The sequence below is a fragment of the Austrofundulus limnaeus genome, unplaced genomic scaffold, assembly GCF_001266775.1.
Source record: "Austrofundulus limnaeus strain Quisiro unplaced genomic scaffold, Austrofundulus_limnaeus-1.0 Scaffold107, whole genome shotgun sequence".
In the NCBI taxonomy this organism is placed as follows: domain Eukaryota; kingdom Metazoa; phylum Chordata; class Actinopteri; order Cyprinodontiformes; family Rivulidae; genus Austrofundulus; species Austrofundulus limnaeus.
The window spans coordinates 196,419-208,695 of NW_013952509.1; the positions used below are offsets into that span (position 1 = coordinate 196,419).

The following is a 12,277-nucleotide window of genomic DNA, read 5'->3' on the forward strand; positions in this document are numbered from 1 at the left end:
GTGTGTGTGTGTGTGTGTGTGTGTGTGTGTGTGTGTGTGTGTGTGTGTGTGCGTGCGTGCGTGCGCGCACACGCATTTGTGTTATACAGAGAATGAAATTATTTTAGGCAACTTTTTCATGAGTTTTATACAAAAGCAAAAACTTATTAGAGTGTATATTACAATAGACACAACCCAAGCGCCCCTCCCCTCCTGTACCGAGAGCAGCAGAACCTCCGCCTGAAAATCATTCCCTGTTTTTAGTACACCAACGTCGGGGCAACATGATCCAAACCATACAAGTAGCCCATCAATTTAAAATCCAGACTTTGCTCTTTCCAACAATATAAGTGTCACAGCTCTACATGAAAACTCTACAGTACAAGCAGCCAAGTAATAATGCAAAAGGCTAAATTCTGGACATATTACCTTTGTTTTTTTATGGATTTAATCCCCTTTAGAGTATTTTTCCCACTTGGCTGGACTTTTGTCAACTTGTACATCTCCTGTGTTAATATTGGTATATGTAAAATGCAAATCCTGTGGACAGCAGCCACCGAGTGAAAAAAGCCTACGCTAACATGGTGTTGCATGCAAACCAAAAGTGCTGTCCGTGGCCAAAAAATCCGGAAGTGCTAGAACGGAAGTCCATGGCATATAGGCTATTACAGTAAAGTGAGTAAATGTACAGTAATTCACTAGTTTCCACCTCTGGACAACATCATGTCAGTCTGACATTAGGGTTTTTAAAAAGGTACATGTTCAGTGTAAAAGTTTATTTTTGATTCAGTAATGTAATATACAGTATTTAAACCAAAGGTTCCCTGCCTGTGTTGTCTTTTTTCTTCAGGTGGTGAACATCTGTGTGTGGGTACTGGCTTCGGTCTTTGGAGTCCCTGCAATGGTCTTGGGAAATGTAGAGGTGGAACGAGAACATAACAGTAAGTTCTTGACAGGGAAAACATTTTGTGACACCACAATCTAGAGTTGTTTTTTATTCCCAGTATCAATCGTTGTTTTGACTATTTTTACAGCACAGGCTTGCAGATCATAGAGAATAGACATACAATTATTTAAAATCAATGCTATCGTGTCCACAAGGTTTGCAGTAAACAAAATCAGTTTAAAATATTTTATTTTATATAAACTAACATAATTATACAACTCAGGCAGCACTGACAGTTTATATCATCAGGATGGTAAAAGGTAGGACATATCTTCATACCAACAGCTCCAAAAGGAGATGAACATTGGTGGACACAGTTCCACTCATTAGAACTAATAGCATTTTCATTAACTATATTAATTAATAACAGACTTACTGTAATTCATACTAACTTTTCTTTTTTTTTCTCTGATGCTGAAAATCTTACTATAGGCATCACAACATTCTTGATATTTTCGGTAAGAATTCCTTTCACATGCAGCACATTCTTGATTAAGCTGGACTGTGAGCAATGCTTAATCAAGCTGTCTCTGCTACATCATCCCTGATCTGGGGAGATACCAGACTCCATCTAGGTGTTTTTGCATTGTAAAGCCTGCCTCGGCCCACCCAGACGACCCRGCTTTACTCTACTCTGGCCCAGAATGCGTTTGGGTTGAGGGAGCTGCTTCGAAATGGGCAGAATCATAACGTTAAAGATGCGGAATCTTATTTTGTTTTATTTGTGACAAAATAATAGTAGACTACACCAAACTCAAAGGAATTGTTCGGAATGTTAGGGATGTAACGTTCACTAAGGATCAGACTCTTCTGAGCGGCTCAATACAATGAACTACAGGAGCTGGGTTGCAGGCAGTTGAGTTTGTACTTTCATTTTTTCCTCCTTACCCACAAAGACAATGGTTCCTGCTTTGCTTTTTCACAGAAAACAGGCAGAGTGGTGGAGTACAGCAGCTCAAGGGAAAGGGGGAGAGGGTTTCTACTTGACAAAATACACAGTTTCACCCATATAACATGGTGATGTCATCACGTAAGACACACATCTTTGCTTTAATCTTGAGCACACAGTTAGTACTAGCAGAAACACAATTTCACAGGCTGGAATTTTAACTGACTTTTCCCTCTCCCACATCTGCTTTCCTATTTGTCAGCTGGAGCTCCACTTCCTGGCGTTTTGCATGGTGATTTAGTTTCTACTGTCATGAATTTTACCTCTAAATTAAATATAAACACTTTTATCAGTGATCTGTGGAGGTTTTGGTGTAGTGTTGACTTACATTTGTCACATTACAGATTTAGGTTTGGTTTGATATCTGTGTTGAAGCTTAGTTAATAAATCTGAAACCATCACCTAGAGGTCTAATGTACAGTATGTTCAGACCTAACATGATTTGAGCATCAGTTTTACATGTAAAGTCTATAGTGGACACGCGTCAATGGGCATCGGGAAGTGATGCGTCGCATCTGACACTGCACATTTGGAAAGCTTTTGAGCCTTTGATGTGTGTACACTGCGTTCACAGCACCAGAAGCTGGAGTTGGAAAATTTGAACTCTGAAGAGAGACTCAGCTATGTGACATAGTGGCACATTTTCCGATGGGTCTCCCAAATATTCCCCACTAACCTGAGACTGATGAATAGGCCCTCATCAGCTGAAATTGAGCGCCTATAGTTGGTGTCCTGGCAGGAGATGTGGGCACCGATGTGGGTCAGCAGCTCGTCAAACTGGGCTCGGGACTAAAATACAGCTGAAAGCGACCTGTGTCAGTGTGCAGCTCCTGGAGTGGTGAAATTCACCAAACTCGGAACTCCTCTGAATAATCCAGTGAATCCGAACATGGCACCAAGGTGCAAGACGACAACGTGTTCTTGCTCTCAGTAAATTAAGCCAAACCACTCTCTCAATTTCATCCAGCATTGTACAGGGACTGTCAGAGGAAAACAACCAATAAACTCCTCTTGATCCACATATAGAGCAATTTAAGTGTCTGACCTCACAGTGCACAAGTGTCCAACTTGAAGGTTTGGATGCATTTTTGACACGCAAAATGTGTTTGATGTGTGAATACATCATAAGGCAGATGAATAGAGAGGGGAACCAAACATGTAAGGCAGCTGTGTTCTGAAGTAAAACCAKTGTGAAGGGATAGAAATTGAAACTTGCCTGTTCTTCAGCTCTAGTTCCATATGACACATTTTGAATGAATCTATCAGCTTCAGCATTAATGCTAATGGAATACTAACATGATGAGCATGGACACAGTGTTTACTGTATTGTTTAGAAAAAAAAAAACAAGCTCTCTTTTCCTCTCTCACTTCTTCCAGCCCGCTTTCCCTACGCTATCAGACTCAGGAAAGGGCTGTTGTGACCTGGCTGCTCAGAAAAGATGTGAAGTCACATTCAGCTGCTGTTTACAGAAGTAGCCTATGGATGCTACATGTTAGCATGTTGATTCTGAAGTTGTTGTTCAACCAGAGCAGATTAAATAATTATCTGACATGCTTGTTTAGTTTAGTGTTTATATCTGAACCTGCCTCTGACAGAATGTTTCAATGCAGCATTTTATTATGGAACGAATAGACGTGCTACAACCAAAGTATCAACTGAGTAACTTTAGCATCCATACAGTCTGCAACCGCTCAACTTTACTATTGTATTATTCTSCGGCTTCTCAGTCATCCAGGACATGGAAAATTAAAAGAAAAAGATCAAACAACTGGACTTCTGTTCTGTAGCTGAAGACGTGGAGCTACAAGAATTAACCAGCATGACTCAAGGCTTGTGTCATTATCATATTGATCTGCTCACCACCACCACCACACTGATGTAGGTCAGATGAAATGTAACACAAGGGTTCAGATTGAGGTCACTTCGGAAAACATCGTATCAGATTCAGTACTAAATACTAAAAAATACTGGGTCAATTTTGAAAAATAAATCAGATTTGTCACATTCAGACTTATGAAAAATTTCAGAATATTCTTCCTCTTTTTTGCATAGAATGTTAAAACCTTCAGTTAATGCAATGCAAATTAAAATTACATGTGCAAATAAAAATGAAGTGGGTTATTTGTGTGTTCTATATTTTTCTAAAATAATAGCATTGCATATTCATAGTTTGTTTTTGGTTTATTCCCATAGAAAAGCTTCAACAAAAAGACTGTAAAATACTGGTTCAGTAAGAGTATCAATGAAATCTTAAATATACCCATCCCTAAAAGTGTGGTAGCACATTATTTTGGCTGCCATATGGTGGACTAAATGTTAATATATATTGGCATTTTGGCTTCTGCCATATTTTTTTTATCTATTTTGCTTTTTATTGTTAACAGAACTAAGAAGTTTGTGTAGCAGTTTAGGTATTAGTGAAGCTAATGTTTCAGTTAGCTGTGCCCACAACTAGAAATATAAACTATTTTCTCCAAGATAAGTTGACAATTCAAAGTGATTAATTCAGTCACCCATTCTGTAATGGTCCGGTCTTATATCTTACTGTGAAAACTTCTCTCATAAATTTCAAATTTTCTGTAAAATGTACTGCCTACTGTACTGCAGCAGTGTTAGCTTTGGCTTGGTGAACTTGGCCAAGTGTTTGAATTTTAAATTGTTCATATTGTGTGCAGCACTAACACTAAGACCACAAGAAATACCTGAATTGCAAATGTAGACAGTTGAACTGCTCTTGTTTTATATTTTTAAATACTTTGATATGATATATGACATCACATCGTTTAAGGACAACCCTTTTGTGGCACGGCTGATGTAAAGCCATAGACAACAGGTCATCAGTCGTATTGAGTGTATGGTCACATATGATCAGGTACTTTGATACTTTTGAATGAGAAATGCCTTGATTGAGACCCTGATCCAGTCAGCTTGGGGCATCCCTATTAGATACAAATTTATATTTACAAATTCATTCTTGCACACAATACATACCTGTACAAAATGATTTGCTTTTGAAACTCATTTCATGAACACATTTCTTTATTTTCAGTGGCTGTTAAACAAAGTGCAGTGAAGTGAATTAAATCTTAGGTCGATCAAAACTCTTTTGGGGACAATTTTACTGGTTTCTCAGCTGGTAGGTTGTTCTAGAAAATTTGTCACACATGCTTTGTTCTCTTTTCGTGACTTAAAATTTCAGACTTTAAAGGCTGGTGTGAATGACTGATATTTGGTTTAAACATCATCTTTTTATGAAAACTCTGTGGAATCCCATGTACGCACATCAAACATGAAGCTATGAAGTAATAAACAACTGATTACGTTTCAGATATGCTTTATTCTCATGAGGGATGCAGTGCAATATGTCAGATTCATTAACATTTGCACAGCGGTTGCTTATGAGTGCTAAAAATCTCACTGAGAGGGATATCTCACTAGAGGGAAATTGGGAATTTCTAAAATTAGACACTGGCACAAGATGTTAGATCTCTTTCACACAGGATAACAATGCTGCTACTGCATTACAAACTCAAATGTGGATGGTGTTGGCAGTGTCCTCAGTTGTATATTATGACCCACTAAAGTAAAAAAAAAATGCAAATGTAACTGAGGTATAATGATTATCACTGGTCTTGTTTTTTTCACAACAATCTCATTATAACTACTTGAAACCAGAAAGTCCACAACTGTGGACATGTTGGTGGAAACAGATTAGTGTCCTGGGAGCAGTCGTGTACATTGATGTGACCTGGTCATTGAGCATCTGAAGCACAAATGGCCACACTGACTTTATGGCTGAGTTGTGATTGTTATGCAGTTATGGGAACACTCTAGTAGAGAGGTGATACCCATGGGGGTAGTGCTAAGCTGGCGTGGAGTAATCTTGTAGCAAATGGTGCATCTATGGGCTGAAAAAATGTWACCCAGGATGTGGTGTGATTATGGTTGTACGTTGTATTATCGTCAAAGAATGTGCTGCTATTAATTTCAGCTTGGTGATGACCTAGGAGAGTGTCCTGTGGACTTAGAAAACAGCAGGAAAAGTCCATTTAAAGAAGGGGTATTATGCAAAATGGACTTTTTTGAGCTTTACATCATGTTATAATGTAAAGTCCCTCATAAAAGTGTAGGGGTCACCTCGAGTGAAGAAACAAGATTTCCTGCCTCGAAGCAGGCCTCGGACAGGCCTGACGAGAGGACAGGAACTCTGTCACAAACTGAACTCTATTTAGGCCACGACAGGTCATTMCAACYGTAGAAGAGAGCTCCTCAGTTCTCTTAATCAGATAATGGACAGAACAATCTCATCTGTTCGTGATTCATTTGTTGTTTATCTAAGAATGTGTATGCATTTGTTAAAKCATGATAATGACTGTCACAAGAAAAGTGGAACTACTTCTTTTCTTTTATCGTGCCTTAAAAGATTAATAATGGTATAAAAAATCACAGAGAATCTCATTACAATGTTTTCATTGTGTTGTTATGTAAATCACTGCTTTTATTTTACTGTGAACACAATACTATAATTGTGGATTTTTCCTGAGAAAATCTTTCATTTATCTGGACTAACAGAAGGGTCAGAACTAATTATAAACAGAAATGTTAATTAATCATCATAAAGGTTTTGCAATGATTTCTCTTAGAGTCAATCAGAAGAAAGCTGGAAAAAGGTTATCATATCCTGTTGTGAACAACCACAGAATTTTAACCTTGGGCTGGCGCYCTGGCAAATCTTTTATCTTTCTTTCTCTGACTCAACTCTAAGCCTGAGGGCAGAAGTTCGTCCGTTTCTTTTACTAACCCGGACGGCTTTGAGCGACACACTCTACTTCCTGACTCCAACCGAGGAAGACAAAGCTGGGGCTCTTTCCGGAGGGAACCCAGTTTGGCTTTTTAAGTCATTGCCCATGAGCCAACTAGGGAAGACTTAACAGCCAGGGACTCRGCACGCCAGCCGGTCCCACCCCTGAGGCTTCAAGCCTCTAAAGTGTGTTGTTACCTCCCGTGGGGAGATTTTATTTTGAAAAGAAGGGACCGGATACAGCTTGAATTTTTCTGGCTTGGACTGAAACAGACGAAATGTTAACTGAAAAACACCTACTCGCCAATGACCGGTAAGCGAGCCGATAATCAGTTCCCTGACTGATCGGAGGTGAGACAGTTCCTACCCAGAGGGTGCCTTAAGAAGACATCATCAGGTAAAGCTGACGTGTTTGGAGTGACGTGTCATGTGGACCCTAAGCGCAAAAAAGACRTGCTGATCCGGTTGACCCACACTTTGATAAAGTAAAAGTAGTACTAACCTACTAACCTTACTTTCTTCCTTTTCTTTGTTCTTAATTTGCCAAAACTTAAGCTGAAAGTACCAGTAAAATTGTTTGATTGTTAACATCAGAACTGACATTTTACTGTTCTATTTAAGTAATCTAAGTTGATGTGAATTGAAATTCGGACGCGGATTTTATCTCATTTAACTTTGACACTTTTTATAGGAATACCCACAATTAARTGTAATTTATGATTTGTTCAATTTGTGTAAATAAATGACTGCATAGTCTTTTATGAATCAATTTGAACTCGTCTGAACGTTCACTTATTGTGTCACTTTTCACTTCGCACAGTCAAGATATTAACAAGTAATGAGACATACCTTGGTAAAAATTTCCTCATAACCTTGTGTATGAGAGATGGGGGAGAAGCTTAATACCACCTTAAGCTCCCCTCCTACAAAAGAAAACATACCCATAGTGTTGCTTTGACTCACTTATGTATGATTGACAAATCCTTGATTCTCCTGTGGTAGCCATTTGGAGCTGCTGGTACAAAGCTCCGCCTATTTGTACATAGCTCCTCCCTGCAGCTCAGTCTGCAGCATAACTCACRTCCCACAGAGCACCCCCTCCCCCGAAGCATTGTTGTAAAGACATACTGAAGTGGGAATGTCTGAAATGTTTGGAGATTCTTAAAGACTGAGGCCAATTTCAAGGTTATGACTATGATAAAAAGTTTAATTTATTTTTCATTTATACAGCTTTTCATGTATACAACTGAAGGGAACATAATTACTGGATTGTGTTATAAAACTGAATTATGAGCCTGGAAAATACAGAAAACGCCCCCTCAGGGTCTGCTGTGGCAGAGTGGTTAGGGGAGTTATCCTGTAACCTGTGGGTGGCCTGTAGGATCTCCCGCTCCAGCTGTCTCAGTTGTTGTGTCCTTGGGCAAGACACTTCACCCACCTTGCCTTCTGATGGTGTTCAGGAGGTTTGGTGGTGCAGTATAGCCAAGGCAGCCATGGCTATGTTATAGCTTACCATCGACCAGTGGTGGATCTAGACAATTTTCCATGGGGGGTGTGGCAAAGGTGGGGCAAAAGCTCTAGGCAGGGTGGCAATGCTGGATCACTTCACTTACAGTATGTACTGTACATAAATGTCCTATATCAAAATAGTCAACAAAACATCCATAAAAACAAGTTGAAACACTATTTATTGTCCTATTTGTCTTCTAAGAAACAGAGATAACTTTTAGTATATATACACCTTCAATGACTGTCAGAGACCCCAGAATCTGAACACCAGTTTGTGTGCGACTGTGAGCATGCATGCATATACTGTATGTGATGGATTGAAACAGYACACAGTATGTTCACATTCTGTAACACAGTGACTGAACTGAGATTTTATTGATTTAAAAAGGTTTTCATGTTTCATTGTTTTGTTTTGTGTTTGGGAACAAGTATGAGAATATGAGCAAAGTTCATAACAGAAATAGTTATTGTTAAAGTTAAATACAGTAACAGCACTGCTAATTTKATGATGATTATGAGCGTCAATTGTTCTGATCAGCTAGTGAGCCTGAGGCTCTGTTGCTCTGGGATCGATTATCTTGYCTACCACTAGGGGGGATTGTGCCATTTTCCWAATTGCAATAAACTCACTGCATGAGGAAACATTGCTGACAATCACTCTCGTGATTCTTTCCACCCTAATTCAGGCAATGTTTTTTATGTAATGGATAGTTGATGCTGTGTACAATTGTGAGATATGTTATTGCATGTTTTACGACAGTTTGTGAAGGAAAAAGTTAAGTTTATTGTTATTTTAAGTTACTTTTATGTCGCCACATGCCGCGGGGTGAAGCACACGCTCATTTTCCCCACTAGGACGTGCAAAAGCTAATGGTTGTAAAAATCAACATTCAAGCTGCATTTATAGTTTTGATTTAGAGGTTTTATACCAAGTGTGTTATATTATTGTACTCTTTATAGAGTCAGACATTTAACAAAAGGACAGAAAGAATGTTTTGTTATATTTTTGTTATATTTGTTCATGTGATTGCAATAAACTCACTGCATGAGGAAACATTGCTGACAATCACTCTCATGATTCTTTCCACCCTAATTCAGGGGTACAACATATACAAGATTTTTCCAATGGAATATTTAATAGTGACTATGGAGACCCACAGACACGACTCTCAAGACCTGAAGCAGACATAAGGGAGAGCATCCGTTTTCTTATTTTTTAACTACTTTTAACTTCAGATCTGTCAGTTGAACCTGGACATGTTTGGAATCAAAAGAAACCTAAGAATTTAGGCTAAAATCTCATGGAAACTATTACATTCACCAAACACAGTTCAAACATCAAGTAGTTGAATCAGACAGTAAACAAACTGTACAAAATGGCATCATTGCAAATCTGTAAATACATTAAAGCAAATCTGTAAAGGAAACATTTTTGACATTATTATTTTAAAGCAAGTCAAAGTAGATACCTAAATGTGTTGTAAAGTGAGTTGAAAGTTTTTTTTTTTTTTTGATTTTGAGTGAATATGATCCAACTGAAGTCAAATATAGTTTCTCATTATTTTATATAATGTATATGGTGACAAAATAAATGTTTGGATAATTTTTCAAAAGAACAAATATTCAATAACAAATCTTTTCAGGCAGGTAAGAAAAGAAACTAGATACCGCATAGCGGTAACATAATGACCCCCACACGCAGAAATGCACCGGAACTAAAGATATATAAATTGGGGGTTTGGTGGGGTGTGGGCACGGATTGGTGGGCTTGATGGATAGAGCATCATCAGAGCTAAACAACAAAAGAAATCTGAAGCTCCTATGTTGAACAGTTTCTGAATTATATGCATTTTTGCATGTCCTGACACCCCCCACTTTGAAAGGAGCCCCCTCCTCAAATATGGGGTCTATCGTAAAACTGTTGGCTGTCGCAGTGTAGGTCAGACTCATCTACAGTCCTGCCAAATTTCATGTTGATTGGTGTAGCTGTTTTTGTGCTACGGTTGACTAAAAATCACTGAATAAAAAAACAAACAATCAACAGTACGAAAACACATTTTTCATTTAAATTGGGGGGTGAGGGGCACTGATTGATGGGCCTGATGGATAGAGCTTTATCGGAGCTAAACAACAAAAGAAATCCGAAGCTTTTATGTTGAACAGTTTCTGAGTTATAAGCATTTTTGCATGTCCTGACACCCCCACTTTGAAATGAGCCCCCTCCTCAAATATAGGGTCTATTGTAAAACCGTTGGCTGGCGCAGTGTAGGTCAGACTCATCTACAATCCTGCCAAATTTCATGTTGACCGGTGCAGCCGTTCCTGTGCTACAGTTGACCAAAAATCACTGAAAAAAAAATWWAAAAAAAAAGAACAGTACGAAAACAATATGACTCCCACTTATGCTTCGCGTTCCGGGGTCATAATAACTTTTCGACATAAAACTTAAGATTTCTTAACATTTATTAATGGTACCAACATGGTCTGTCCTGTGCAGAATAACAAAATCTAAAATCATCTCTTAACTAAAACTTCTGTAACTTTTCTCCAGTTAATTTTAGCAGCATGAATCGTTGCATAGGTAATGTCCACAAATGGATTTATGGTTACCAAGTGTTTTTAGCTTACTTCATTATGGTTTAAAATGGGTTATACACTATCTAATGAAAAAATTATTCAGGTGAGAGTGGAAAAAATAATCAAAATAACATGTTCCATCCCCAATATCTCTTTAATACTTACACTTCTGATGAAATCTCCCAAGTGTTAGCTTTATTTTGATACCAAGGTTATTTAAGTAGAGTTTGTAAATGCTGAGATACACGCAATTACATTTTGGCATGGTATTTTGAGCAAAAACTTCAAGAAAACCTGTTGGGGCTTAAGAGGTTAATATCAGCCCAGTTTTGCATATCACACCAATATGATATTTTAAAAAATGACCAATATCAGCTGATACCCATGTTAATGCCTTTTTATCATGCATCCCTTGGGCTCTTAATAATCTTTGCCTTTGCTATTGTAGGTTTGTAGCACTCTTTATTAAACTATATATGTTTTAGTTTTCCAGCTCTGGCTGAACATAAGTCCTTCATTCTGCATGACAAAGTCATTCAGAAACAAAGATGAAAAATAGTCTGGTTTGTTGACTGGAAAAAACAAAATATTTTCTTTGAAATTGAAAGAATTAGCATTTTTTTGCCCTTTGCAATGAATATCAATAATAGAATTATTCTGGAGTGGTTTTACTGTGCAGAGTGAGGCCAGAGTACTTTTTTGCATAATGGTCGTCTGATAAAGCCAAAGCTGGATTTTACTCTCAGGAGCCGGTGAGCCTTGACTCTCAGGGATCTGATTTTAATTACATGCACACACCATGGCAACCCATTACACACAAGATATTCATCATCATATTTTATTATGGCTAACCAACTTAACCTCAAAATGATAGGATCACGTCACAAGGAAATTTGCAATAACGGTGTTTATAAAAATACAACAAAAGAGGAGGAAAAAATAAACTCTAAATGATGATTTTCTGTCATTGCACTTCAAAGGTAGCAACATTCATTGTTGTTTATTTAAAATAAAAGGATTATAAACAATAATGAAGATGGGTTCACCTTGTAAATATGCCTCATTTAGCCATTAGGGCTATGTTATATCTGCCATCCTGAGCAGGCTGATGGCAAAACACTTTATTATTTAAATGAAATACATGAACAAACAAAATCTGACAAATTGGTATGTTACCAAACCAACTGTAAATCATGGCCTTTCATTCCTTAAAAGAATGAACCTTTAATATACACTCACCGGCCACTTTATTAGGTACACCTGTCCAACTGCTCGTTAACACTTAATTTCTAATCAGCCAATCGCATGGTGGCAACTCAGTGCATTTAGGCATGTAGACATGGTCAAGACAATCTCCTGCAGTTCAAAGCGAGCATCAGTATGGGGAAGAAAGGTGATTTGAGTGCCTTTGAACGTGGCATGGTTGTTGTTGCCAGAAGGGCTGGTCTGAGTATTTCAGAGGTCAGAGGAGAATGGGCAGACTGGTTCGAGCTGATAGAAAGGCAACAGTGACTC

The 12,277-nt window shown here is 38.2% G+C and overlaps 1 protein-coding gene across 1 annotated transcript in view; it reads left to right on the forward strand.

The window, feature by feature from the left end:
- The window catches only part of oprl1 (opiate receptor-like 1), a gene marked incomplete at its 5' end in the record, with an annotated part of 180,444 nt that overhangs the window by 111,894 nt on the left and 56,273 nt on the right, over window positions 1-12,277 (forward strand). Inside the window, 1 exon segment of the mRNA XM_014013858.1 lies at window positions 830-920. Coding sequence (XP_013869312.1) covers window positions 830-920 — 91 coding nt within the window.